General features: G+C 48.4%; 1 protein-coding gene across 6 annotated transcripts in view; it reads right to left on the bottom strand.

The window, feature by feature from the left end:
• Positions 1–27,509, bottom strand: part of Mre11 (MRE11 homolog, double strand break repair nuclease) — a 50,365-nt gene that overhangs the window by 14,420 nt on the left and 8,436 nt on the right. For all 6 annotated transcript variants that reach the window (XR_001872176.2, XM_017795608.2, XM_029558668.1 and 3 more), the window contains 8 exons: positions 25,012–25,126; positions 19,955–20,140; positions 18,427–18,598; positions 15,872–15,952; positions 12,517–12,643; positions 11,482–11,579; positions 9,872–10,045; positions 5,206–5,268 (listed from right to left, as the gene is read on the bottom strand). Coding sequence is in view for 5 of the 6 variants with exons in the window: in XM_017795608.2 (XP_017651097.1) it covers positions 5,206–5,268; positions 9,872–10,045; positions 11,482–11,579; positions 12,517–12,643; positions 15,872–15,952; positions 18,427–18,598; positions 19,955–20,140; positions 25,012–25,126 (1,016 nt within the window). In the remaining variant the exon portion in view is untranslated. The remainder of the gene's footprint in view (positions 1–5,205; positions 5,269–9,871; positions 10,046–11,481; positions 11,580–12,516; positions 12,644–15,871; positions 15,953–18,426; positions 18,599–19,954; positions 20,141–25,011; positions 25,127–27,509) is intronic.

Consider the following 27,509-nt stretch of genomic DNA (forward strand, 5'->3'; position numbering starts at 1 on the left):
AGCTGAGAGGGGCAGCTTGCCAGTAGTGAAGTCTCTCTCAGGGGCCATGACAACTGTCTTTCTTGCCTAAAAAGGCAAGTTCTGCATCTAAGAGCAGGAGACCCGAGAGTTTCTAAGCTCCGCTCTGCCATCAGGCAGTGGGAGGAATGCATGAGAGGGCACAGGCCTGGACGAGGAGTGGGATGGAGTGTACAGAGATGGCTCTGTCAGTAAAGCGTCTGCCTTACAAGCATAAGGATCTGGGTTCGGTCTCTAGCACCCACGTAGAAAGCTGGGTGAGGTGATACACAGCAGTAATTCTATCACAAGGGAGGCAAGGGCAGATTTCTGGGATTCAGCAGCTGGCTGGCCGGCCCAGCCTCCTGGATGAGCACCAGGCCAACAGGAAACCCTCTCAGAAAAACAAGAAAAAAACCAACAAAGGAGGGGTATTGGGAGATGGCTCAGATGGTAGAGTGAGGGTGTGAAACGTGCCTGTGATCCCAGCACTGGGGAGGAGATGGAAAGATCCCCGGAGCCAGCTCGGTGTAATCAACGAGCTCCACAGTCGGCAGTAGACTGTCTCAAAAGTATGGTGGAAACAACTGAGGAACACACTGAGGTCACGCTACGGCCTCCACACACACATACAGACACACACGCACCCTCCACACACACGCACACCCTCCACACACACACACACACCCTCCACACACACACACACACGCCCTCCACACGCACCCTCCACACACACGCACCGTCCACACACACACACAAGAACACGCCCTCCACACACATGTGCCCTCCACACACACACACATCCTCCGTATACACACACATCGACGTGCATCCTCCCACACATGCATGCACACCCAGACACACCTACGTACACACAAGAAAGGATAAGTAAAAAGCAACATGCACACTCATACATACACACACAAACACAATAACAGGACAGACAAACTTGGAACACAGTTCTATGTAATCTGGAAAACCTAAACACAAGAACAGTCTAATTAGCAAAAAAGGATTTTTTTAGAAAACTGTTAAGACTATCCAGATAACCAGGATGCTCCGCAGGTAAACGACCAAATTTCCAAAGCACAGGCCTACTGCTATTCCAAGACGCCAGAGCAGAGAGTGAGCTCCAGGTTCTCACAAAGCCCGACATAGTGCCAACAAAGCACGGCCCGGACAGAAAGGAAAGGTCGGAACCTTTCTTAGGAAAGCAGACAGCGCCCAGGAGCACCTGCAAGACTGGCGTTCAACTACTGGTGTGTACAGATGGAGGGGAGGACAGGTAACTACATGACTCACGTCAACACAACTCCCATTAACAGAATACTTACCTCCCGAAGGCCAGGAAAGCCTCCATTTTCCAGCCATTCCTGCTTTAAATAAGCAGGCTTCAGGAATGGTGGATACTTCCTCTACACAGCAAAACACTAAATGTACCAGGAGTGCATGTGCACATGTATATGTGAGAGAAAGAACATGTTTAAGTGAAAGTCCTTACAGATCAATTATATGAGGACCAGTGTTTTTCCTCCTCCCAGCTCAAGATCTGAAAGCAGAGAAGGGAGCCTATGAACGCTGTGTAAACCTGCTCCCTCACTGTAAGAACGGACGGACGCTCTGTGAACATAAACCTGCTCCCTCAAGGAAAGAAAGGAGCCATGCACTGAACACAGCAGTGAGAAACGGCATCTTATCCTCAGACTCAAGACAGGAAGGATGTGGGGGTGTGGAGGACACACCCCAAATACACTGGGCAGAAGCAGGCTGCTGTGAGCCTCAAGCTTCCTACGCCCCATTGGGGTGATGATTTCTTGAAAAGCCAATCACCTTTTCTAAATTTTTTATTTTTCTTTGTCCAAATTCTGTGTCTCCATTTCATGTTCTCAAACATCATGTTTAAACAACAGGCTGACTTACCGCGTACTGACCTCTAGGACTTCGCTTTAGCCCACACTGAAGCTCCACTAACAATACTCCCTAGCACCCGGGGCCACTTGTCTGCTGTGTCCCTATGTAACACAGGAACCGCAAGTTAAGTGGAGTACTGTCTGTCCATCTGAATCTGGCACTGTTCCAGTCAGCACGCATTCAGATGTTATCCATGTTGACGCACACGTCAGCGGTTAAAGATTCACTAACATGCCCTTGCAGGCAGGTACCATTTTGTTCAGCCACTCGCCGGTTTACAGACATTCGAGTTGTTTCTAACTTTTGGCAACTGTCAGCCACATGCCATGAACACTGGCATGGAGGCATCTATTTAAGACCCTGCTTTCCATCCTTTTGGCCACATACCTAGCTGGGGACACTAAGGCCACATGGCAATTTTGTGTTTAACTTTTCCTTGGAGCTGCCATATTATTTTCCATACCGGGTGCACCCATTGCCCTTCTACCAAGGTACGGGGGATCCATCTCTGCACACCTGTGACAACCCATGCCCTCATCCCGTGTCCAGCTCTGCACCCCCATGACAGCCCGTTGCCCCCATCCCATGCCCAGCTCTGCACACCCGTGACAGCCCGCTACCCCCATCCTGTGCCCATGCTTTCTCTCCCTGTTCTAACAGCCATCCTAACCTAACAGGTTGAGGCGGTGTCTCACTGGGGTTTATCTTCACTTCTCTAATGAGGTAGTGGTGCTCAGCATCTCCATTACGAGTACAATCATAAGGCTGACTGACTACTGGCAAATTGGAAAAAGCTGTCTATTCCAGTCTTTTGTCTATTTTAAGGTTGCTGGTGTTACATTCTTGCTGAATTTTAGAACCCTTTGATGCAACGTGGGCATTAATTTCCTGGACAAATGATCTGTATGTACCTCCTCCCACTTTGAAAGGGCGGTGTACCAACCCTGCCTCAAATTCAGACAGAATTTAGAAGCTGAATAAATTAAGGAGTAAGAATATTTTCTACATTTAAAAGTTTTTATTTTAGGTGTATGAGTGTTTTCCCTGCATGTATGTGAGTGTATCTGTGCATGCAATGCCTGTGGAGGCCAGAGTGTCAGATCCCCTGGACTGGAGTTAAGGATGGTTGTTAGCTACCATGTGGGTGCTGGGACTGAACCTGGGTCCTCTGCAAGAGGAGCCATGCCTGCTGAGCCATCTGTCCAGTTCCAGTTTTCACATTTTCAGAGGTTGTAAGAACATGCACATGTGACAGAGATCACAGGTGGTCTTTACTGTCTGGCCCTAAATACAATGTGAACTTATATTTAAAGAACAGGTGAACAAGAAGCCGTGAGGTATATGTTTTTTCTCTTCCACACAGAAGGACTGATACTTCCATTTGTCTGTTAAAACTATTGAAGTATGGTATTAGGATTTATTTTGAGCTCAGCAATTCTGCAGAGCTGTGAATTACATCTTGAGAGAGTGTCAAATCTATTACTCAATCCTAAATAGGATGCTGAGGCCACCTTGCAACACTCCCACGGCCTGCCTGAAGTCCTTACAGTCTGAATGTGTCTTCTAGACATCATGTGTTGAAAACTTCATCCTGTACACATGAACAGAATGGAGTGATCATGGCTGCATGGTGGCTCAGCTCTTGCGAAGAGAATCATCTATTCACAGATTAATGGACCCGGGTCATGGTGGAGTGGTCTTGTTATAAAAGGTAGCTCTCTCTAGCACACTTGCTGTCCTACCATGTCTCGCCATCTATAATGTCAGGACCCTGCAGGGGAACCCTCACCAGATGCTGACATCATCTTCTCTGGCCCTTCCAGCCTCTAGTACTGATCTTTATAAAGCTCTATGCTTTATAAAGCATCTGGTCTCAGGCATTTTGATGCAGCAACAGAAAACAGACTGAAGCCCTGGCACCCACAGCGTTTAAAATGTAGCTAAAAACCTAAATTCAACAACTTTCCTGTGAAGGCTCCCAGCTGAACTGTGGCACGTCTTTTCCTTCCCTGTACAAAATGTCCATAATCACTCTTTGGTGGTGCTGGGAAGAATCCCACAGCCTCAGACATGGCAGGCGAGTACTCTACCACAGAGCCATGCGTGTAGCCCCCACACTTGCCCTCTTGGAAGATGAATGGAAAGCTGGGGTTAGTGGCTTCAAAGGACGCAACAGAAACATTCTGTGCCATGTTGAATCTAAAGGGCTGATCAACGTTAGCCAGATGACCCACAACAGGAGACATTTCTTTCTAGCACATTCTTCTCTTTTAAGAGCACCTTGTAAAATGAATACAAATTTAAGAATGTGGTAAGTAAACCGTCTACTGCTTCTTCCCCTGGTTTCTAGAATGCAGCCTGCAACTGTGCGGCAGGTGCACCAGGAACACCACCGGCACGGGTGTTGGTGGGCTCAGCCAGCAGCTTTCAGTTTTTAGCCATTCACTGGCCACAAATAAATATGACGACAACTGGACTTCTGAAGGACACGGGCTGGTGAAAAGTTTAGACTTGGAGGCAGAAATATGTCCACACTGCAGCCCCACGGATGACCTGAGTATGAGCACCGCGTCCTCGATTGTAAAGTATGAGCTAAGTGGTAACAAGGTACTGAGAATGACTCAGTACCTACTGTCCACAGAGATGTCATTCACTGTGCTAGGGCGCTCCAGCGGGCCCAGGCTACACCTTTTCACACTTGTGCTCCTGGCAGAAAGCAGAATGTTTAACATGCTCGCCGTGAGAAGTGTATGCTGATGGAAAGCAACCAGGGCAAAACCCGAGTCAGTAACATGTGAAGCAGCTGTGGACTGGCAGACAGCAGTCAAAACACGAAGAACAATCGGAAAGTGTGCTCACTCACGGTTTCACCAAGTACCAGCCAGAGGCCCAGAACTTCAGTAGCAGCTGCGAACCTACCTTTCCTGGCCGGCCAGGAGACCAAGACCATGCCTGGTGAATGCCAACGTTTACGTCAGCAACGAGAAAGTGTTTGTCTCAGCAATACTGCTGAGCAGAATGTCTTCTTATTCCGTAAGATGCTCTGATAACAACGAGACGATGGTACAGTTGACCAATAAGGATTCTCTCTGAGCCTGCGCATCCCACCACATGTACAAGCAGGCTTCAGACGAGAGGTCAAACAGCAACGACAGCACAGAGTACTTGGAATGGATATAAACAGCTCAAATGAGTCGTGGTGGTCCTGCCCACTGGACAGTGCTCACTCCTACCCACCAGCTATTGTGGTCCAACCAACTTACCCACGAACACAGGACTGTGTGGCTGAAAAATTACCTCTCGAACTTCATCGTCCTCTTCGTCGGCATTTCTCTGTCTGCTTTCTCTGAAACGACGGACCTAGGCCACAAGAGTCACAACGTGTCACTTCTTCCACATACACAGCCCAGAACAGTGAGCTTCACCTGATAAGGGTCACTACAACAGAAGACCCAGAAGTTTAACTGTAGTCTGTCCCACCAATGTTTGTGACAAGTGTAACAGTCTGCCAAACTGCAGTTTGTTTCACAAAATGATATCACCTATTTCTAGTCACTTGCACTAAAATATCAGCAACGCAGCCAACAAAATTGGCTCTAAGCAAAATCTGTTGCCTGTTACAACAGTGTTCCGTGTCAATGAAAGCACGTGTCAGGCCGCCAAGGGAAAAGTGCCGTCCTGCAGTAGTGTGAGGGCACCACCCTTAGTAACAGGGCAGCTCCCTCTTCCTACGAAGCTTCAAGTGTCTAAGGTGTTAGACATTCAGGTCACTACCATACAGATGGTAAGACACTCGAGGCTCCACAGCACAGTGTTTAAAGCAATGTGATCCCTAAAGATCCACTGCAAAAAATTACATTTTATCTTTTGTGTGTGTGCACGCCCATGGGTGTGCATGTGCACAGGAGTCAGAGGACAGCTTTCAGGAGCTGGTTCTCTCTTTCCCATGTGGGACCCAAGATTCAAGATTCAAACTCAGGTCCTCAGGCTTGGGGACAAGCGCCCTTAACCACAGACCCATCTTACTGGCTCAGACCTACTTTTTTTTTTTTGGAGACAGGGACACACTATATCCCTGGCTGGTCTGGAACTCACAATGTAGACCATGGTAGCCTTGATCTCAAAGAGATTCACCTGCCTCTGCCTCCAGAGTACAAGGATTAAAGGTGGGTATGACCACACCTCACAGACCTACTTGCCTATTTATTATTATTACGTGCGTATGTATATGATGTGCATACATGCATGTGGAGTTAAGAAGACAATTAGGTGGAGTTGGTTCTCCTTCCACCTTTACGTGGGTTCTGGGGATTAAGTTCAGGTAGTCAGGCTTGTGTAGCAAGCATCTCAACCTGCTGGGCCACCCGCTGCACTCCAGATCCAGTATTTTTAATAACAGCCCACTACTAGTTATTTTCTGGCCACGGCCCTGGAACAGAGCTCCCCCTCAATAGATTTCCCTTTTAATTCCTGCTCACAAGACTTTCACAGCATCATTCACGGCTAAAGACAAGCCCATTGAGCTAATAATCTCCTCCACACATTTATTGCACATGTGCCACGCATGTAGCAAGAGAGAAAACAGCAACAGCAGCCGTCAAAACCGGCCTCGGTGCTCACAATCCTGAGAGCAGATGTGGGGGAGGGCTGCCAGCCCCAAGACAAGAAGCTGTAGCACCTCACAGGGCATCCAGGCCCAAGTCCACTTCCAGCCACACTGGGAAGCCCCTTCCAGAGGACTCTGCAGCCCAGGGTCAGTGGCTTACTGATGGTCTCCACTGCATGAGGTGGCTGTGGGAACGTGTCCCACAGACTCTGCTGTTCAGTCAGAACTACTGTTTGTGAAGATGGATTTGGGGAGTTTAGGCCTGGGTCTCTCAGACCCCAACGTCTGCCTGTGCTCTTACTTTGCCTTTAAATAAACACCTGAGGAGCACGATTCCAAGTCTGGCGAGTCTCTTCAAACGTCTCAGCACGTGAGGTCTCTGTACAGGTGGACATGCTCAGAGGAGGGAAAGGGACTCCTAGGAAGTTACTGTACTGAAACAGGACAGCCACAGCAGGCCTCACTCAGAGGGATTCCAATCTGCCTGGGGATAAGAGGTAGGAAATGAACCAAGCAGATACTTGGGGAAAATCATCTTATCAAGGAGAAAATATGTGCAGATATAGTGGGAACTATGCCGGTGTGCTGGAGAGACAGCAAGAGGGCTGGGGATGTAGCTCAGGGGCAGAGTACCTGCCTAACACACACACGGCCTTGAGTTCAAGTCCCAGCACTAGGAAAAACAACCAACCAAAGAGGCTGCTGGGTAAGGAGCAGACATGAAGACATCAAAGGGACAAGCCAGGCTCAGTCATAATTTACAAGGAATGGCAAAGATTTTTTTTTTTTCCAGCACAAGTGACTAGGTCAGAAATCTGTTAGGATCACTGACAGCTGAGTGAGGGTGATATGGGAGGGGCAGATGGGGTCACCAGGGGAGAACTAGCCACAACTGTATTCAGAGTGCTGCAGTGCTAAGAAGTCAGGCACTGAACGTTCTAACAGCAGAGCCCAGTCACAGAACACGCTCTAACTGCAGGGCCCAATCAGGACAGAGGTGAGAGACAGGAGTCAAGGGTGACTTGATGGTTTAGGCCTGTGCATCTGGAAGACTAAAGCTCTCACCAGACTCTACAGAGGGAGGTCTGAAGATGAGTTATTTGCTTTGATGTCTATTAAAAACATTCATGTGGAATACAATGTCAGCTGTGGAAGTTTGGTGCTGAGAGGAGAGGCTGTGCTAGACTTGGAAAGTCACCACCAAGATCAGGTGTGGTGGTACATGCTGGTAATCCCAGCACTCAGGAGGCAGAGGCAGGTGGATTTCTGTGGCATGATGCCAACTTGGTCCATATAGCAAGTTCTAGGCCAACTGAGGCAATATAGTGAGACTCTGTCTCAATGAGAAAGACGTCACCAGAGTCAGGAAGCTGGATGAGATTACAAAGGGGGGGGGTGAGGATGAAGGGGGTCCAAGGCCTGAGCTCTAGAGAGACCAATCTAAGAGGATGGAGAGATGAAGTTACCAAGGGAGAAAACACCCCCAAAGAAAAAAGTCCTGAGCCAGTTAAAATTGCCGCAAGAAGCCAGGCACACACCTTTAATCCCAGCACTCAGGAGGCAGAGGCAGGCAGATCTCTGTAAGATCAAGGCCAGCCTGGTCTACACAGTGAGTTCCAAGCCAGCTGGGGCTACAGAGAGACCCCTTGTTTAAAAAAGAACCTCCCCCCCAAAAAGCCTCAGGAAGATCGTCAACAGCATTTAAGGAAAGTCCCTGACAGTGCAGCTAGCAATGGGATCACTGTGACCTTGACAAGAGCAGCTTCATGGAATGATGGGGTCCAAAGTTCGCGTGGATGCGTGTAAGAGAAGAGAAGAAAAGAACTAGAGCTGCAAGTCTGGAATGAGGCGGTTCCCCTGTAGGAAGGAGCAGAGACAGCACGAGTTCAGGAGCCGAGTGTTTCTAAGCTCAAAGACAGCGTGTGCGCTATGACTCTGCAGGGGAGGAAGACCGCAGTACGGCAGTCTACTAAGAGATAAAGCAGTGCTCTGGGTGGCGGAGGCTACCAGAGGTGCAGAGAACACGAAGGTAGAGGGTTTGACGTATACTAATTATTTTAATCCTCACGACCCTGAAGGAGATTCAATTATTCACTCCACTTTACAGAGTTAGAGGTGAGGATGAACTCAAGGATGGCACAGACAAGGGTTTTGATTTTGAACACAATGTGGTCCAGGGGCCACATGCTGGGTTATCATGACAGACAGAAAGACAGACAGACACACACAGCCCTGTAGATCAGGAGTCATGATGTCACTAAAGACTAAAAAAACCAACTCAACACACCTGGAGTCAGATCACCTGCTCTAACTTAAAAGCACTTGGCACTGAGTAGTGTGATTTACACAGTGACACCGCGGCAAAGGCACGGAGAGACAGAGGGTTAGCACTGTGAGAGAGCTTTGTTCTCCTGTCTACAGAGAACTTGAAATACAGAAAGTGACCCTAGATAATCCAAATTTATAACCACGATGGTGTGCACACGCACGGTAAAAACCCCACAATGTGCACATCTCTGCAGACTTACAATTTTGTTCTCATTTAATGTTATACTTTTTAACAGAAAAATACTTTTATCTAAAAGTATTTATGTAGTTTTGGAAATACTTTCCCATGTTCTTCAACACCTAACTTTTTTTTGAGACATGGTTTTGTGAAACCCTGGTTGGCCTGGAATTCACTATGTGACTAGGGATGACCTTGAACTCCTAATCTTCTACCTCCCTTTCCAAGTACTGGAATTACAGACATAACATTGTGCTCAGCCAAAATTTGATTTTTAATGGCTATAAAAATTCTGTATTGTCTATGAGCCAACATTTAATGAAACAAATCATTTCCAGTTACCCCCACTATGCACAACCTGAGGACTAATTGCCCATGTACTAATCCCCACCTCACTGCCTTCTCCATTAGGGTGTAATAAACCTCCCTTGGCCTCTCAATACCCACAGCCAGTTGTTTTCCAGAAAGTTGTTCCAGCACAGCTCCTCCTGCAGAGTATCAACCACTCACTTACTCAAGTCAAATCCAACTAATAAAACCCACATAGCTTTCTTTAGTGAACTGTGGCTAAATGCCACCTTCTTGTGCTACCTGTTTACACTTCCTCGTGATCTACCAGGCTCATTCTGTGGGATGCTCGAAAGCCACAGAAGATGCTTTCTTCCGGAACAGAGCCATCCTTTACTCGGTACCAGCCATCCATCAGATTCTGTGCTAGGTGCTGCCTGGACAGGTTCTAATTTACTCATTATATAGACAAGAAAATGGAATAAATCTGAGTGCTCCCGGTGGTTTGGCAGAAGAAAATAAACCCTTAGCATGATTCCTGGATTACCAAGCCAACAGCCCACCTCTTCATCGATTTTATCTTCCAGGGCGTCGATATGTCGCTCCTTAAGAAACCGCTGCGTCTTCTCCAGCTGGTACTTCACCAACTCCTCAATGGCGTCCTTCTCCTCCTTGTCCACAAATTCTTGGACGGCTTCTCCCATCCCTCTTTCTGTGAGCAGGGAGAGCTGAACATTCTATAAGAAACACAGAGACCACAGGTGAACAAAACAGCCTAGAGAACCCTGCTATCCGAGGAGAAGTTAAGAGAGCTGGGGGAGGGGGGGTATCAAACCAGCAGACAGTACTTAATAAAAACTAAGGGGCCAAAAAAGCTGTCTAGGGGCTGTAGGGATGCTCAGTGGTTGACAGCACTGGCTGCTCTTGCAGGGGACCCAAGTTCAATTGCCAGCATCCACATGTTGACTATCAACCGTCAGTAACTCCAGTTCCAGATCTTACACCCTCTTCTGACCTCTGATGATGGCTGACCCACAGGAGCTGGCTGCAGGAACACTCCCACCTGACTCTGGGACCTCAATGTTATAAGGCTAGAAGGACGGAAGCTACAGGTGGTTCTCAGGCTGCTTGGCTGGCTATAAACTCAGTGGTAATCAGGGACTCTCCAGGCAGCCCTGGGCAATCACAGGGTCCCAGAATGCCAAAGGGAGAGGCAGGGTGACAAGTAGCTGGGGAAATGGCCGGAGATGCCACTGCTGCCTTTGTAGGTGGGCAGAGGAGAGAAGAGCTAGGAAACCAAAACTTCTAGAAGCTAGGGGAGGTCTGGATTCTCCCTCAGGTGATCAGGAGGAAACAAGCTCTGCTGACACCTTGATTTCAGCCAAGAGACCCAGGCCATTTCTTACCATCACAACGTAAGATAATAAATCTGTTGTTTTGGGCTGGAGAGATGGCTCAGTGGTTAAGAATACTGACTGTTCTTGCAGAAGATCCTGGTTCGAATCCCAGCACCCACATGGCAGCTAACAACTGTCCTTAACTCCAGTTCCAGGGAATCTGACAGCCTCTTTTATACTCTGCAGGCATTGCACGACAAGGGTGCACTTACCTACATGCAGACATAACACTCATACACATAAAATAAAAATAATAAATAAAATAAAAATAAATAATCTGTCGTTTTACACAGATACAGAGAAATGAGCTGAAGTAGCTTCACCAGCGTGCATCTGTATGGTAAAGTGACGGAACACTGCAATCAAACATAAACGCAGATGATTTCTACAACAGGGTAAGAAGGCCTAAGAATCCAAACAGGAATAGTTACATTAATAAAATTAATAATATTCATTACACACTACTTTTTCTTAATGTGGAGTAACCCAGATGGATATAATTCAGTGTCACTCTACCTCACAGAATCTAAAAAATCATTTGAGGGCCAACGAGATGTCTCAGCAGGTAAAGACACTTGCCACCAAGCCTGACAACTGGAGTTCAACCCACAGCCCACACAGTAGAAGGAGAAAACCAATCCCATGGGTTGTCTTCTGACCTCCATATGAATACCACAGCACACCAACAAATTTAAAAGAAAATTCCTTTGACTTATCTCACCTACCCTAAATTAAAGCCTGCCATGTTAGCCTCTTCACTAACTGTACAGAATTACCTTCTCTGCAGTCTGGAAATACTGCTTCACCAGGTCTTCCACCCTGAGGGTCATTCCTTCTGAAGGCTTTGTGACAAGCTTCCCAAAGTTGATCTCTTCTACAGAAAGGAATGTGTCAAAACACACTGCATGTTAAAACAGCCAAAACCACAGGTCTTCAGTGGACGTCTGGCCAAATTCTTACCACCTCCTGACTTGTTCCATATGGCTAACGAGTGCTTATAACATTTAACTGGAAACGAATTACTTCAGTTATCAGGATTATCAAATAAATGGACACGTCTAATTTCAAAAGTGGGAAGTTTTCCTAAACCACTGCACACTCTAAGTCAAAATGGTTAATGATGGAAAAGCCAGGCACATGCTCAGAACACCACTAACACACAGTAGGCAGTAAGAACACTAACACACAGTAGGCAGTAAGCGAGTACTCTCAGCAACGGGCGTCTCAAGTCCATGTGTGCTGTCATCCAGCACCTCTGTTTAGAAAGCTCTGTCTGCAGAGGCAGCTTTCTGTGCCTTCATCAACACCCACGGGTTTAAAAACCCAGCTGGGGGAGCTGGAGAGATGGCTCAGCAGTTAAGAACATGGGCTGTTTTTGCAGAAGAGCCGGGTTCGAATCCCAGCACCCACATGGCAGCTAACAACTGTCTGTAGCTCCAGTTCCAGGGGATCCAGCAGCCTCTTCTGTCCTCCACCGGCATTGCACGACATGGGTGCACTTACCTACATGCAGGCAATATACGCATACGCACAAAATAAAAATAAAATATTTAAAAAAAACAAAAAACCCAGCTGGGAGCAGTGGCACATGCCTACAGCAAGAGGAGACCCTGTCTCCAAAAACAAGGCTACAGACAAACAAGAAAATGCTCGGAACACTGTACAATTTTTAGAAGATAAAACAGTATTTTTTACAATTTTTTTCTAACATAAATACTAAAATGTCCATTATTTTATATTTATTTCATCAAATTTTGGTTTAGACAAGCCATGTAAAAGCATGCTTTGAGCTTTAAAAATAACCAGCTTACCTGTTTTTTCCTTCTGCTGTTTTTGCCTGAAGAAGTGGATGATGTCTTTCGGGTTAGCAACCCGATCTACAAACTTCTGGCTGAAGCGCAGAGAGTTGAAAGGCTCAAACCCCCCACTGTAGTCCACCTGTGGGCACAGCAGGAAACAGCCTGTCAGTTCTGGGAAACGCTCTTCCTGGTATTTAAAGTTTGTGTGCACAATACCTCTAAATTTCTAACTTATTTCCTACATCCTAGTGACTGCCGCAGTGTTAACGCATTTGTCCTATTGTTGAACGAACGCTTGGAAGGAGAAGCTTACATGAACTGCTTCTTGTTTGATGGAATCAGGTCAGTGCACCCCATGATGCTGGGGCTATTCTACCTCCCACGACAACAGAAACAGTCTAGGCTCATCACAAGTACCAGCTGAAAAGTAGAGCTTTTAAGCAAATTTCTCAATGTTCAGATAGAAAGATAACCCTGCCTTAGGTGCCTTAGCTTACTTACCTACATCTCAGGGAAGGGGCTCCAGGCTGGGCAAGGAAAATCCCAGGAGGGAAGAATTTCATGTCTGCAGGCTCAGAAGTGCCTACCTTTAAAATGTGGTCTCACCAGAATGCTCTCTCTCAAGGCAGACTCTTTCTAAAGAATTTGACAGCAACTAGACTTGGTGGTGCGTACCTGTCATCCCAGTATTTGGGAGATGGAGGCAGGAAGATTAGGAGTTTAGGGTCAGCCTTGGCTAAATAACCTGGGCTAAAAACCTTGGGCTAAGCAAACAAAGTCTCTAGCATTACATAGACCTCTGAAGAGAAACATCCCCTTTTTCTGGAGAGAACATTTTTCTGAACTGGCTGTTCTCTGAAGTCGGCCTTGGGCCAGCAAGTGCCAACCTACCTACAGCCCCTGCTAACCAACCCCACCCCACCCACCCAGCCTTCCTCATCACACTTGAAGCCACCTGCTGAGCTGCTCATTTGTCATCAGCTCCTCTCCTCCACCTCCTGCAGCCAGTTCAGAGTCTGCTTTATGTCACCATGTCCCAGCACTCACAACAAACAGAAGGATCCTTGGATGAATTAACAAGTTAGTAAGGGTCTGCTAGTTGATGCAAGGTGTTTCAGCAATATCACATATATGACAACATCTCCTCTTTTGTTTCAAGGATGAACAATTTGCCAATTAGTTGTTTAGATCTGGTTGCCCCTCAGGTAACACATACAGATGAAAAAGCATGTACTTCATATGCTGAGGAAGAGACCATGTGCTCCCTCCCCTAAGTGACCACCCTTCTACTACCTGGATCATGGCACAGCTGCCCTGTGTACCAGAGGAAGTGCCAAATCTAACAGCTAGTGTCTCCCCAGACTCCTCAGACAGGTTAACAATTACACTGCAGCTCAGCTTTGCATACAGTCTCCTTGTGTTCACTAAATAACAATGTTCTAGGCATTCTGGCAAGGGTTCACCCGTAAATAACACACGGTCTTGGGGCTCAAGAGCTCCTCGAGCTGATTGGGAGGGCAAACGTAAACGAACATTGCAGACACAGTGGAACCAGTGCTCATACAAAGTCTGCAAAGCAGGAGGCAGCAGAGGACAATGAGGAGATGCCTGGAGGGGCTTCTCTGAAGAGGGAGGCCACTGTGGGTGTGGGGGGGTTCCCAGCAGGAAGGGGAAGTACGCATCCAAATGAGCAAGGACACAAGGACACGGGTCCAGGGAACCTACTCCCCTGGGCACAGGCACCAGAATTTTAGTTCAATGTTAAGAGTTTCAGATGGCTTAAGAGAGAGACAGGAGAGAGGCTGGTGTACACCAGATCAGGCAGATACCTGGAAGCTGCCTTAAACAGTGCTGACTTGTTTCTGTTAGAGCAAGGGAACTGGTAAGTTATTTTCAGCATAAAGACATATAAGACTGTGTTTCTCTAAGATCATTTTAGTATCAGCATGGTGGGGAGGCTCAAGGGGTAGGGTGAAGGTAAACTGAGGCAGTCTAGGCAGGACGCTTTAACTACAGGGCAGTAAGTGATAAAGAGCTTGACTGCAGTAGGATGACAGAGAGATCAGCTGACTTACGACGTACCAGGCATGATTTAATTCGCATGGTCCTCAAAACTCTATTTTGTACAAACCAACAGACAAGAAACATGCAAGGTCGGACGGGGCCAGACTCCTCTGCCCCTAACCCTGCAACTTTTCAATGTTCGTGTGTGGACTCATCTCTTGGGGACCTTGTTAGAAGGCAGCAGGGTCAATGTAGAGGCCGGGAGTCTACACTTTAAACACTCTCCCAGGCAATGCCCAGGCAGAGGGGTGAAGGCCATGCACCCCAAGTATCAAATCTTAGGGGACCTCTGTATAGAGATGGGGGGGGTGAGCCCTGGAGAGATGGCTCAGCGGTTAAGAACACTGGTTGTTCTTGCAGAAGACCTGGGTTCAAATCCCAGCACTCACATGGCAGCTAACAACTGTCCATATCTCCAGTTCCAGGGGATCCAACAGCCTCTTTTGTCCTCCGTGAGCATTGTACGACACGGGTACACTTACCTACATGCAGGCAATACATGCATACACGTAAAATAAAAATAGTAAATAAAACATTTAAAAAAAGAGTGAGAGATCGGCAAGAAGTCAGCCTTACAGAAGCTCAGAGACAGAAGGGCTAGAAACAGCTCAGATGGCTCCAGAGTCATGTAGTTGTGAAACTGAGGTGATGGGAAATTAAAAGTCACCGACCTGAGGAACGCACATCAGGGGAGTGCAGGATTTATACACCTTGGGAACATGGAAGCAAGCAGGAAAACAGGGCAGGAGCAGGAGGAGACGGGAAGCGTGCTAGCAACTGGAGGCTTGCTGCTGTGTTTACATCCCCATGGGGAGACAGCCAGTTTATAGGGAAGGGTCTGTTCACACGGAAACCAAAATAAATAAATTGCACAGAATAAGTTAGGAAAATCTGTCATAGAAAAAGGAAAGATCAGTGAATCTACAGTGTGGCAAGTGTTCCCGGGCAATTCTGTGGGTGGGGCCAGGGCTGCAGGTAGGGAGCAATGATCAGATGAGGAGGTGAGGGCTAGGAGGATCTGCAGGAAGGTCAAGGGACCCCAGGCAGAGTGAAAGAAGAAAAGGTTTTGAAATCCGAGGCCACAGTCAATCTACTAAATAAAACCATTTAGAGGACAAACAAACATAGACTCAACCTATCAGGCTTTAGCTGGGGTTAAGTGGGACCCCTCGAGGCTTCACATTTCCGTGGCAGTGGTGACTGCTCAATGCTCTAAGCACTGCACTTACCCCTGTCAGAAAGTGTGCACTGCACACAACTGTACTCTGAACACCACCAAGCTTCCGCTTCCCCACACACTTACCCGCAGTCGTACGAGAGGCTTCTCTGGCTGCTGGGAATTCCCTAGCCGGTCCCGCTCTGCGCCCTCCAGCATTTCTTCAATCTCAAAATAAAAATAACCAAGTATTGAACTCAGTTTAAACTTGCTGAACAGCAGTTTGAATTTCTGCTGGCTCATTTACAGCAGCTTTTTTTTTTTTGGTCTTTTTGAGACAGGGTCTCCCTGTAGCCCCAGCTGTCCTGGAACTCACTGTGAAGACCAGGCTGGCCTTGAACTCACGGAGATCTGCCTGCCTCTGCCTCCCGAGTGCTGGGATTAAAGGCCTGTGCCACCACGCCTGGCTTAACCACTCCTTGGCAGTTTTCTCCTGCAGACATTCTTCATAATTTTTCAATCCCTAAAGTGACTCCTTTGTAAGAAAACTTAAAGCACTGCCTCGGTTCTCCTATTGCACAGTTCCAACATGGCTTCACTCACCTTATCAATTCTATACCGAGTACATTCCAGTGGCATCGTGTGTAAGAGAGGAGCCACGGGGTCCCGGTTACTTACTAGGAAGAGTTCAAGCTAAAAGAGGAACATTTTCAGTATCTGAAGTTGTCTTGTGCTACAGAGCGGAAGTCTGGAAATCGCAGCCTCGGAAGAGATCCGAGAACAAAAGCAGTCACCCTACCCACATTGTTCCTGAGGTCTGACTGAGGTCCAAGGACAGACTAATTCCAACACGGCTTCCTAAGGGCTGCAGCTGTCTACCAATCTGAGCTTTCCTCCAAGTCTAAGTCGTGATGTCCTGGCTCCGGCCTCCACCTGCCAAGTGTTGGGCTACAGCCACACAGCAGCACGCCTGGCTCCTCTCAACATCTGCCTGTGCGCTTGTGGCTGCCACAACCACGTGGACACAGGCTGCCTGAAAGCGGTTAGTGGAAGTGAGAAAATTAACATTTAACTTCATTCAATCACACGTAAATGGATACAGGACAGCAGAGCTTTCAGAACTCGACCTGCCGGGCTGGCGGTCTCACTCCAGGGGTGTTTACAGAGCACCTGGGGGCCAGGCAGCAGGTCAAGTGCAAAAGTAGAACAGCTGAAAGCTGGGCATGGTGGCACACACGTGTAATGCCCACACTCCGGAGGTAGAAAGAAGACTGAGGTGGGCCTGGGCTACAGTGAATTTCAGGCCGGCCTGAGCAACACATAAGACTTGGTCTCAAAAAAATTAAAAAATTAAAAATTTAAAATACAGAAGTCAAGATACTGGCCTTGTCCCCCATGTACATAAGTAAGGACAATAAGGACAACAGAGGTGACCAAGCTTCGCACTCAGGTGCTCACGAAGATGCTCATTTTACTGCTGCCTACAAACTCTGAATTCACAGGACCATTCAGTCTATGGATTTGTCTGGACGACCAGAACATGCCTAAATCCCAGGCACTTAGCGGGCAGAGGCCAAGGGGGAGACCGCTAAGCTGCACATACCACAAAGAGCAGCAGTCAGAGCTGTGACGTCACTGCCCTGCTCCCACTGTACCCGGTAATGAAGCGTGAAGTAGAGAAGCTGGTGGAGTTAGGGCTGAATGAATATACAGTTAATAGGTAATAATAAGCAGTTCAGGCTATCACGTTGCCTACATACAACTACAAACACAGCCCACACAGCAGGGATCAAGAACTTCTACAGAGGTCTAAGGGTGGGCAGTCATCTGCACCAGAGAAGGAGGATGAGACTATATTTGGAGTACTTTCAGGGTAGAAGGTATGTGTCATGGAAATCAGAGGTGCAGGGCCTCAGGACCCTCTGTCTGAAGTCACTGCTGGTATCACTAAGTAAATCAACAGAGTACCAAACCAGGATGAAACAGAGGAGACAGTATGGGTTCACTCTTTACGGCGAGTACTGGGAGACCACGAGCTAGGTGTTTCCCGTATCTAGAGGTCTCTGAGGTTGAGTACTCAGCACTGAGAAGATGCAGCACCTCGTCTAAGGTCAGGGAACACGGAGAAAGGAAGGGCAGAAAGTATAAGAGCCGGAGGACAGGAAGAAGGCTGCAAAATGTCGCATGCGCATGACACAGCCACCGTAGTCACAAACTCACAGTGGCTCACTGGGCCCACACAAGCCTGGCCCTGTCAACAGCCAGTCATGGATGGGGGAGGGGCTCACGAGCCCCACCCTTTCCCACTGAACTTCCAGCTGCTCGTGGATTCTAGGGAAGCCCACCTGTGAGCCCAGCAGGCTCCAACGGACAGCTCCAACCCCACTGCCACACACAGCCAGGTTAAACTCAGTGAGTCACAAAGCAAACTCAAAGGCCTGACTATAGGGAAAGGATTTGTGGAGAGGAGGCATGAGAAGAGCAGTCAGAACGCTTTACAGAGAAGGTCACACAAGATCTAATCAGCCAGTTATTTTTTCAAGGGTCTTTGATACAACTCAGCTCATTTCCTGAGCAGCAGCGATGACCAGCTTTGTGAGTGATCAACGTGCCTGGCTTCCAGCTGCTGCTGAGCCCTGTAACTGAAGGCTCACAGTGTCCCAGCCTAAGTAGATATGGCTGAGCTTCTGAGATGTGCTTACCTTCTCCAAACAGAAGCTCTGGATGGCCTGGGTCACCTTAGGGTTGTCAGGGTTGAACAGGTTCGGGTGGTTGGCCAGAACCACGTCCTCCATGAAGAATGGCCGTACTGTATGGAGGGGGAGCTTCTGCATGTGCATCTTCCGCCCTTTGACGCGCAGCAAGCCCACGTGTCTGCACAGGAGAGGGAAGGGCTGAGATAGTGTACGCTTGCTCGGAGAGATGGAGGCACCAGAGCCAGGAGCCAGGCTTGGGGCACATGCCTGTGGACCCAGCACTCAGGAAGCTGAGGCAGGACATGTAGACACAGATCAGCTGGGACACAGAGAATCTGCCTGAACCAATAAAAAGCTATCGTACTTCTCTCTTAGTTCTACAAAATATTTTCTCATAGGACACCCTTAAAAATACATGTTCCTGGCAGTTTAATTTTAATAGGAAAAAAAGGCAGCATTCTTCTGAAGAACAAAATTTACTTAGTCATCTTTTCTCCACTGAGCTGAGACTCTAGCAAAGGAACATGGACCTAACAGTAAGTGGAATGAAATGCTACCAAGACTATGATGTCAGAGAAGAGTGACAGACAGGCACCACGCCTGTGAGGCTGGTGATCCCAACCACCAGAGCCTGAGCCCACCCCAAGGGCAAGACCAGCCATTACAGAAGTAGTGTAGTCACTGATAAAGGCTTTTAGGATCACATCCTTCTGCCCAAGAATTAAAAAAGCCAGAAAGCAGGGCAAGCCGGCATGCCGTAAGTCCAGCACCTGCACTCGGGGCAAAGGCAGGAGAATTGAGGCTGGCTTAGGCAACACTGTGAGATGTCGACACTGTCTAAAACCAGCCCCCCATACACACAGAAGAAGGAGATCAGATATGCTACAAACACTGTATTTATAACCAGAAAAAGCCTCGATTTAGTGACTTTATAGGAATCTACATAGTGACAGCTATGTGAATTTTAATAAATAAAAATGTTAGTCTTGAATTTGCCTAAACGGCAGCAAACCACCATCAACTGGACACTGTCTTGTTAAAAATCAGGCTTCAGGTTGTCAACAGAGCCCTGGTCTCTAAACACAGCCTGTGCATGTTACCCGGGAGTGAGTGGTGTGGAGCGTGAGGACAGAGGGTTGCCGTGGAGCGCGTGAGGACAGAGGGACGCGGTGGAGCGCGTGAGGACAGAGGGTTGCCGTGGAGCACGTGAGGACAGAGGGACGTGGTGGAGCGCGTGAGGACAGAGGGCTGCCATGGAGTGCATGAGGACAGAGGGACGCGGTGGAGCGCGTGAGGACAGAGGGTTGCCGTGGAGCGCGTGAGGACAGAGGGACGCGGTGGAGCGCGTGAGGACAGAGGGTTGCCGTGGAGCGCGTGAGGACAGAGGGACGTGGTGGAGCGCATGAGGACAGAGGGCTGCCATGGAGCGCATGAGGACAGAGGGACGCGGTGGAGCGCGTGAGGACAGAAGGACACGGCTGGTGGAGAGAGCAGAGAAAGCCCGTCTCAGTGTCTGCAACACACAAGTACTCACTTCTTCACAGCCTCTCCCGGGGAGAGAGAAGTGACCACTGAGCTTCCAGGCTGAGAGACATAAAAGAGCTGCTGCTCGTTTTTGGTCGGACCTATTTTACACTCATGTTCATGGCCCCAGATAACGAGGTCGATGAAGTCGTCCAGAAACTGTTCTGGAATGAAGTTAGTACTTCCGTGCTTACTCCTGTACAAGATTTAAAAACAAACAACACACATTTGCAACAATGCAGAAAACTTTATTAAGTCTACACAGATTTTTTTCTCCCTCCACTAACAATGAATCACATCTTTGTCAGAAATTGCCCAAGGGACTGGGGATGCAAAGATACTACGTAGCCTAAAACACCAGGTACAGACTTGCAGGACACAGCGCAGCAGGCGTCCTGAGGGCAGCTGCTGGGTCTGTGCTCGAAGGAGATGCAGCTTGCAGAGGAAAGACCCTTCTCTGCTCAAGTCAGGAAAGCGAGAGCTCTGTTCAAGGTAAATCCACAAACTGACCTGGTCATATACCCTCCAAAAGGAAGCAGGGCAGCTGGAGAAGTGGCCCAGCGGTTAAGAGCACTGGCTGCTCTTGCAGAGGACCCAGGTTCAATTCCCAGCATCCACATGGAGTCCATAACTCCAGTTCCAGGGGAATCCAACGCCCTCTTCTGACCTCCGCAGTACTGCATGACACGGGTGCACTCACATACATGCAGGCACCACACTCATACACACAAAATAAAAACAAACATTTAAAAATGGAAAGCAGAAAAAAATCTACACTTTTGCTAAAATAACAAACCTGTAAACATGTCCAATGATTTTAACACAATCTGTTTCTTTTACTGACCATTAAAAACAAAGGAACGAAAAGGTTGTGCTAACAAGCGTTTTCAGCATCCTAAAGCGCAAAGACATCTGCAAACTACTGCATTTGGCAGAGTGACTACCAGTAGGCGAAGCCACGAAGGACTCTCACTAGCAGCAACTCCTGCCATTGGGCATGTACCCAAAAGGGCTCCTACTTAAACCCGGCACTGACCTGATCCAAACCCACCTTCCTTCGTCACCCAACAATATTTACAGAGGGTCACTAAGTGTCAAATGTCCTAAGCACTGAGCTGAGCAGTGAACCAGACCCTTGCCCTCATGGGGCACCAGCAACGACCTAAGGCATGTGTCAGTAAAACTTAACAGAGAGCGACAGTGGCTGCAAAGACGGGGGTGTGGGGGCGGGTGGCAGGAGGTGGGGCTGCTCTGCACACCAGGCAGCAGACGCCTCTCTGAGAGCTGAGCACAGAACAGGTGAGAGATCTGCATGTGAGGGACAAGAGGGCCCTGCAAGGGAGGGGCAGGCCATGAAGGCTGAGATGAGATTGTGTTGCCTGGGTTCGAGGAACAGCAGGAAAATGTTGCCGCTAGACAGAAGAACCCAGGGAAGATCAGAGTGAAATCCAGAGCTTGGCAGGCCTGAAATTTCACAACGTTGTCGTGTAAGAAGTCATCTGGGGTATGTGATCCTGACAGCTGCTGAGGCACAGCAGGTCACTCCCAGCACAGCACGGCACTACGGTGCCTTCCTGGAAGAAAGAGGAGCTGATGCTGGTGTCACGTGTGGACAACGGCGAGGGGAGGGAAGAAAGGAGCTGAGGAACGTTGAAAACTGGTTCTGACTAGACACAGAAGGCTGTAGACTGAAGGGCACAAAGCAGCATTCTCTCTTTAGGAAGTGCATTTCTCAGAGGTGCACATTAGCAGGAATAAATGTTTTCACCAGGTACATTATATAACAAGAAACTAGACTAGGGATGCAGTTCAGTAGCAGAGCACTGGCCTAGGATGTACAAGAAGAGCCTGGGGTTTGGTCCCCAGCAAAAAACACACACAGACAGAAAGACACAATTATAATTCAGGCTTCTTTTAGAGAAAAAAGTCAGCAATAAGAAGACAAAACCGAACAATGTGGATCTGGATTAGACTAGAGTCAACGTGAACTTATGGTTGCTTTTTGCACACACACAGCTGGAGAAACAGAAGTGCGCCTGCATGTGTTGTTATACACACAAACCCATCTATCACCTCCCTTAACTCCATTCACTGTGAGGGTTGAGACCCAGTACCAGCACAGCTGGTGCTCACGTGCATGTTAGTCTCGTAAGTACTGCATCAAAGGCATCAGAGCTCCTTAGACTTAGGTGATTCCAGGGGAAGGGCAGGAAGACAAGATGGAATGGCAGGTTCTTGTGATGCCAAAAAATCTAAGGCCATGCTCAATACGCGCACAACACACACTCAAAAAGAGTATATTGAAAGGACACAGAGGCTGTGCTGGATAGCTTTAGTGTCAACTTGACACACCTGGGTTGAGGGAGCCTCAGTTGGGGAATTGCCTCTATTGGACTGGCCTGTGGCCATGTCTGAGGGGTATCTTCTTGATGAGTGATGTGGGCTACCCCTGGGCAGGTGGGCCTGTGTTGCATAAGAAAGCAGGCTGAGCAGGGGCCAGGGGAGCAAGCCAGTAAGCAGCGTTCCTCCATGGCCTGTGCTCCAGCTCCTGCCTCCAGGTTCCTGCCCCGAGTTCCTACCTTGGGCTCCCTGATGAACTGTGACCTGGGAGATGTAAGCTGAACAAACCCTTTCCTCCCCAAGTTGGTATTGGTCAGAGTGTTTTGTTACGGCAATGGAGAACAAACTAGGACAGAGGCCAACACAAAATCACCTCCAGCAGTCACTGCTGGAATGTTCTGAGGAACAATTAACAACAACAAAAACAGATACCGTTAGGCAGTAACTCAATACACTGAAATCAGCTAGTCTGCGCTGGATAGATGGCTCAGTGGGTAGAGAGTGCTTGTAGCTCAGAGGGTAGAGTACCTGCTGAGGACCTGAGTCACAGCACCTACACAAAAACCTGGGTTCTTATGGTTCTGTGTAAAGGACCTGACCTGCAAATACCACACTGTGGGGGGACAGAGGCTGGATGATCCCTACGGCTGGCCACCTGTCTAGCTTCAGAGTCTGCCTTGAGGGAAGGAGGCAGAGTGACAGAGCAGGACACACGACAGCATCCTCTGGCCTCCAAGAGTGTACAGACCCCCACCCCCAGGTCCTTCATGATATAAACGCATGAACAGGTGACTAAATGAGGACAGGACAAATCTTCTCTACAAAGATTCTAATTATTAAATACTGAAGGACTAAAGGACAGCAGACACCCTAAGGTCAATGCCACAGTATTAAAGAAGGGGTGGCCACTGCAGGCTAAAGTTAGCAGGCAAAGTACAGTGTGAAACAAGATACGCACAGGGCCACAAAGCATCTCACATACTAAGTGCCTTCGAAGTAGAAAATAAGGACTTTAAATAGGAGCACGCTGGGGTTGGAGAGATGGCTCTGCGGTTAACAGCACTAGCTGCTCTTGTAGAAGACGGAGGTTCAAATCCCAGCACCCGCATGGCAGCTAACAACAGTCTGTAATTCCAGTTCCAGGGGAACCTCCACGGGCATTGCACGAAATGGGTGCTTATATACGTTCAGGCAAACACTCATACACATAAAAAAATAAATAAACCCCCCCAAAATTTGAAGTGGAGTAAGCTGGACTAGATCTCGCAATCAGACAGGACGTCAGCACCCTAGCAATGAGGCTCACCAGTCTGCCCATCAACTGCCTGCGCCCTTAGCAGGCCTGGCTCCTACCCTTCATTCTGGCTTAGTTTCTTGGAATCAAGGTTCTCCTTCCACCTTACCCTGCACGGGCAAGGTGAGGCAGGGTAGCCGTCAGCGAGAGGGCAGGTGAACCCCAGTGCTGAGAGGGACAAAGGAACTGCACACCAAAACCCACTTGAAACGCACATCTGAGACTCACAAGTCTGCCTCCTAAAACTTGCACGACCCAGCACTGGGCTCAAGTCTGCATTCAAGAAATGCAGTACAGAACCAGGCCTCAAAGCCCTTGGCGTCTTCCTCGGGGACTGGACTTCCCAGCTCTGGGGTTCCCCGCCCCCACCTCACCTGGCTTTGTTCGCTGCAGGACTCATCCTTCAATCAGTCCTGGATCTACTGACAGACCACACCTCCCACCAGCAAAGGAAGCCTCTCTGGCTGTTTCTGGAAAGGTATTCATGTACCTCAGGAGACAGGTAGAAGTGCCCGCAGCAACAAGGGTCTTTTTAAATGTGTTTGAGTGTTTTGCCTGCATGTATTAAGTGCACCCATGTGTGCAATGCCTGCAGAAGCCAGAAGAGAACGTTGGATCCCTTGGAACTAGTTATAGATATGTGGGTGCTGGGAATCGACCCCAGGTCCTCTGCAAGAGCAGCCAGTGCTCTTAATTGCTGAGTCACCTCTCTAGTACACAGAAGCAAGTTTTATAGAGCAAAAAGTTGGAAACAAAATGCTCACTGACAGGATAAAAATACAACTATACATCAATTAAAAAAACTACTTCCACTTCTAAGAATCAAAATGAGTAAAACCCAGTAACAGTACTAAACACGTCATCTCCAACATACAGCATGATTCCTGACATACCAAGTATTAGTTACAGATATATGCGATTAAAGGGAGAAGCAGGAATATCAATTCACAGCTGGGAAGATGCTTCCCCAGGGATGGGAGGAAGCAGATGGGAGGTGGGGCGGGCCAGCAACACTCCACCTCCTGCTGCACACACAAGTGCAGACTTTATAGACACTCTTTTTTTTTTTTAAGGTCTGCTTATTTTTGAAAGACGGTCTCATGGTAGCACTGGCCTGACTAGAGCCTGCTATGTAGACCAGGCTGGTCTCAGTCTCACAGAGAAGCGCCTGCCTCTGCCCCAAGAGCTGGGACTAAAGGTGTGTGCCACCACGCCCGGCTTTTAGGTCATTTTATGTCTCCCATTTGCTGCAAGCATTCTCTCACAGGTGCCGACACACTAAAACTGGCTTCAGCCTGAAGTCACACAGGCAAACCTGTTCTGACCACGTACTGGTAGCCGTGAAGGAGCCAAGCGCCATGCAGCAACTGCTCCTGGAAACAGATTTCGGGACCCTCTGAGCTTGGCTCAGAGACCTGCCCAGGGACTTTTACCTGTTCTGATGAATCACAAACAAATTAAACCAGGAGCTCTCATCCTCCTTCGGTCTCAACATGGTAACCTTTTTATTGACAAACATCCGATAGAGCCGTTCATCTGGGATGGATCCTGCAGAGGGATGGGACATTGTTTTTAAATTGCTTTCTTACTTTGGGTTTTTTTTTTTTTTGTCTTTTTGAGACAGGGTCTCCCTGTAGCCCCAGCTGTCCTGGAACTCACTGTGTAGACCAGGCTGACCTTGAACTCACAGAGATACGCCTGCCTCTGCTTCCCGAGTGCTTGGATTAAAGGCATACGCCACCACGCCCAGCTATTACTTTGGTTCTAAAGGGCGAGTATCTTTTGTTTCTAAATTATGCATTTCTCAAAAGCACTGCATTTTACTGTGGATCTATTAATTCTGGAAACATGTATAAACGATGACATATATAGACACATTCCTGGGTCCATGCAGTCAGGTCCCACTTGGGGAACGTAGGCCTTCACAGTCAGGATTATGTAGGAAGAAAGACCAAGCTTCCCGAGCGTCTGTGCACATCGGAACATCTGGCAGCACCACTTCTTGTCAAGGCACCACAAGCCTGATGAGCTCTGCGCTGTGGCGCACGCTGTAACATGCAGGGAAGTGAGTGCTAGAAGGTAAGCCACGTCTAGAACAGTGCTGCTCAGCACAACTGCAGCGCTGAGGGGTGGGTAAGGCTGCTCCTTCACAGGCTGATCAGAAAGGCCGGCACCACAGACGGAGAACAAGGAGCGGCCCCTAAACGGGTGCGTGGACAAACGGTGGCATGGAAGCAGACCATCTCAAGTACAGGCAGTCACAGCACGAGGCCCAGAGCACTGGCAGGTGAACTACCTGTGGTCCACACACTGCAAGGTGGATGAACTCTGAACTCAGTCTGAGGGAAAGAGGGCAGTCCACCAGCTGGCAGCCACTTCCCAGGAGCTGGGTGTGTGCTGGCAGGAGAGCAGGCTGAGGGGGACAGAGAGTCCCACTTCTGCCCCAACAGAGAGAGCAGTGGGGGCACAGGAGCCTCAGGACAGAGGCCAGGTGGAATCCAGAGGCAGAGGAAGGAGAGGGCCTATGATCCTAAGAACATATCTTGAATTTCCATGAATGGAGAGGCTTGGGATGGAGACAGTCCAGTGAAGGAAGTAGAGCAGGAACAGACTGGGGGAGAGAGAAACTGAAGAGGGTGCCCTGGGTGTGACACCGAACACTGCAGACACTGAATGTACTAACAGCTTTTAAAAAGTATATCCCAGGCTGGGTGTGGTGGCACAGGCCTTTAATCCCAGCACTTGGGAGGCAGAGGCAGACGGATCTCTATGAGTTCGAGGCCAGCCTGGCCTCCATACTGAATCCAGGCCAGCTAGAGCTACAGGGAGACCCTGCCTCAAAAAAGAGCAAAAAAAAAGTGTATCCCCTCCATCCTCCACCTCAGACCACACATAAAATAGACTTTACATTATTTCTAGCCTCAAAAGTACTGGAGATATAAAATACATAGAAAAACGAAGCATGTTCTTTAAAAATGGTATTTGGGGGGTTGGAGACATGGCTCAGGAGTGGTCAAAAGACCACTGCTTTTACAGATGACCTGGGTTTGGTTCCCAGCACCCACATGGCAGCTAACAGCCATTCTTCCAGTTCCAAGGGAGGTACGGTTCTCTTCTGACCTCGAGTGGCACTGCTCGGCACGGTACACTCATACATATAAAAAAAAAAATCGTAAAAAATAAAAATGGTTTTGGTCATTCATTCGTATGTCATAAAGCCTAGCAAATAAGCTTTTCCACAGAACTACATCATGGGAGATGATGAAGATGGTAAAGCAAACTGCCTGTGTGTACTGTCTACACGTATCCATGCATGTGCACATGTTCCTGTATGTATATGTGCATGCATGCATGCCTGTACCTGTGTTCTGTGTATGTGTGCATGGCTGTATGTGACAGGTGAACGTGTGGAGGCCGGAGGTCAACCTGAGGGTCATTCCCCAGGTGCTGTCCATTTTTGCTTTTAAGACAGTGACTCTCTCTGGCCTGAGAACACTGGTTCGGGAGGCTGGCTGACCAGCGAGCCCTGGGGCTTCTCCTACCCCTGCTCTCCAGTGCTAGGATTACAGGCAGGCCACCAGACCCAGGACGGTGCACACTTCTGACCAGGATGTCAACTCTTGAAGAGTGACAGTTGTATTAACATGAACCACTATGCAGAGCAGACAGATTTCTACTTAAGACACATTAAAATAGGTAAAAAGCACAACTAATTTTGACATATGTTAATAACAGATCTTCCCAGTCTCGAGTCTGGTGTGCACACTACAGTGACAAGGGGTAGTAATTCACTCTAGCCAGACTTCACAACTCACAATCCAGCTAGCTGGCAGAGCTACACAGGGCACTTTCGGCCTCTCACAGACTTCTAAGATACTCAAATGCAGATTTGCTAATTATTCTGTAATTCTAACATCCAGGATTACACATC

Source organism: Nannospalax galili, unplaced genomic scaffold (assembly GCF_000622305.1).
Source record: "Nannospalax galili isolate Female #2095 unplaced genomic scaffold, S.galili_v1.0 scaffold469, whole genome shotgun sequence".
In the NCBI taxonomy this organism is placed as follows: Eukaryota; Metazoa; Chordata; class Mammalia; order Rodentia; family Spalacidae; genus Nannospalax; species Nannospalax galili.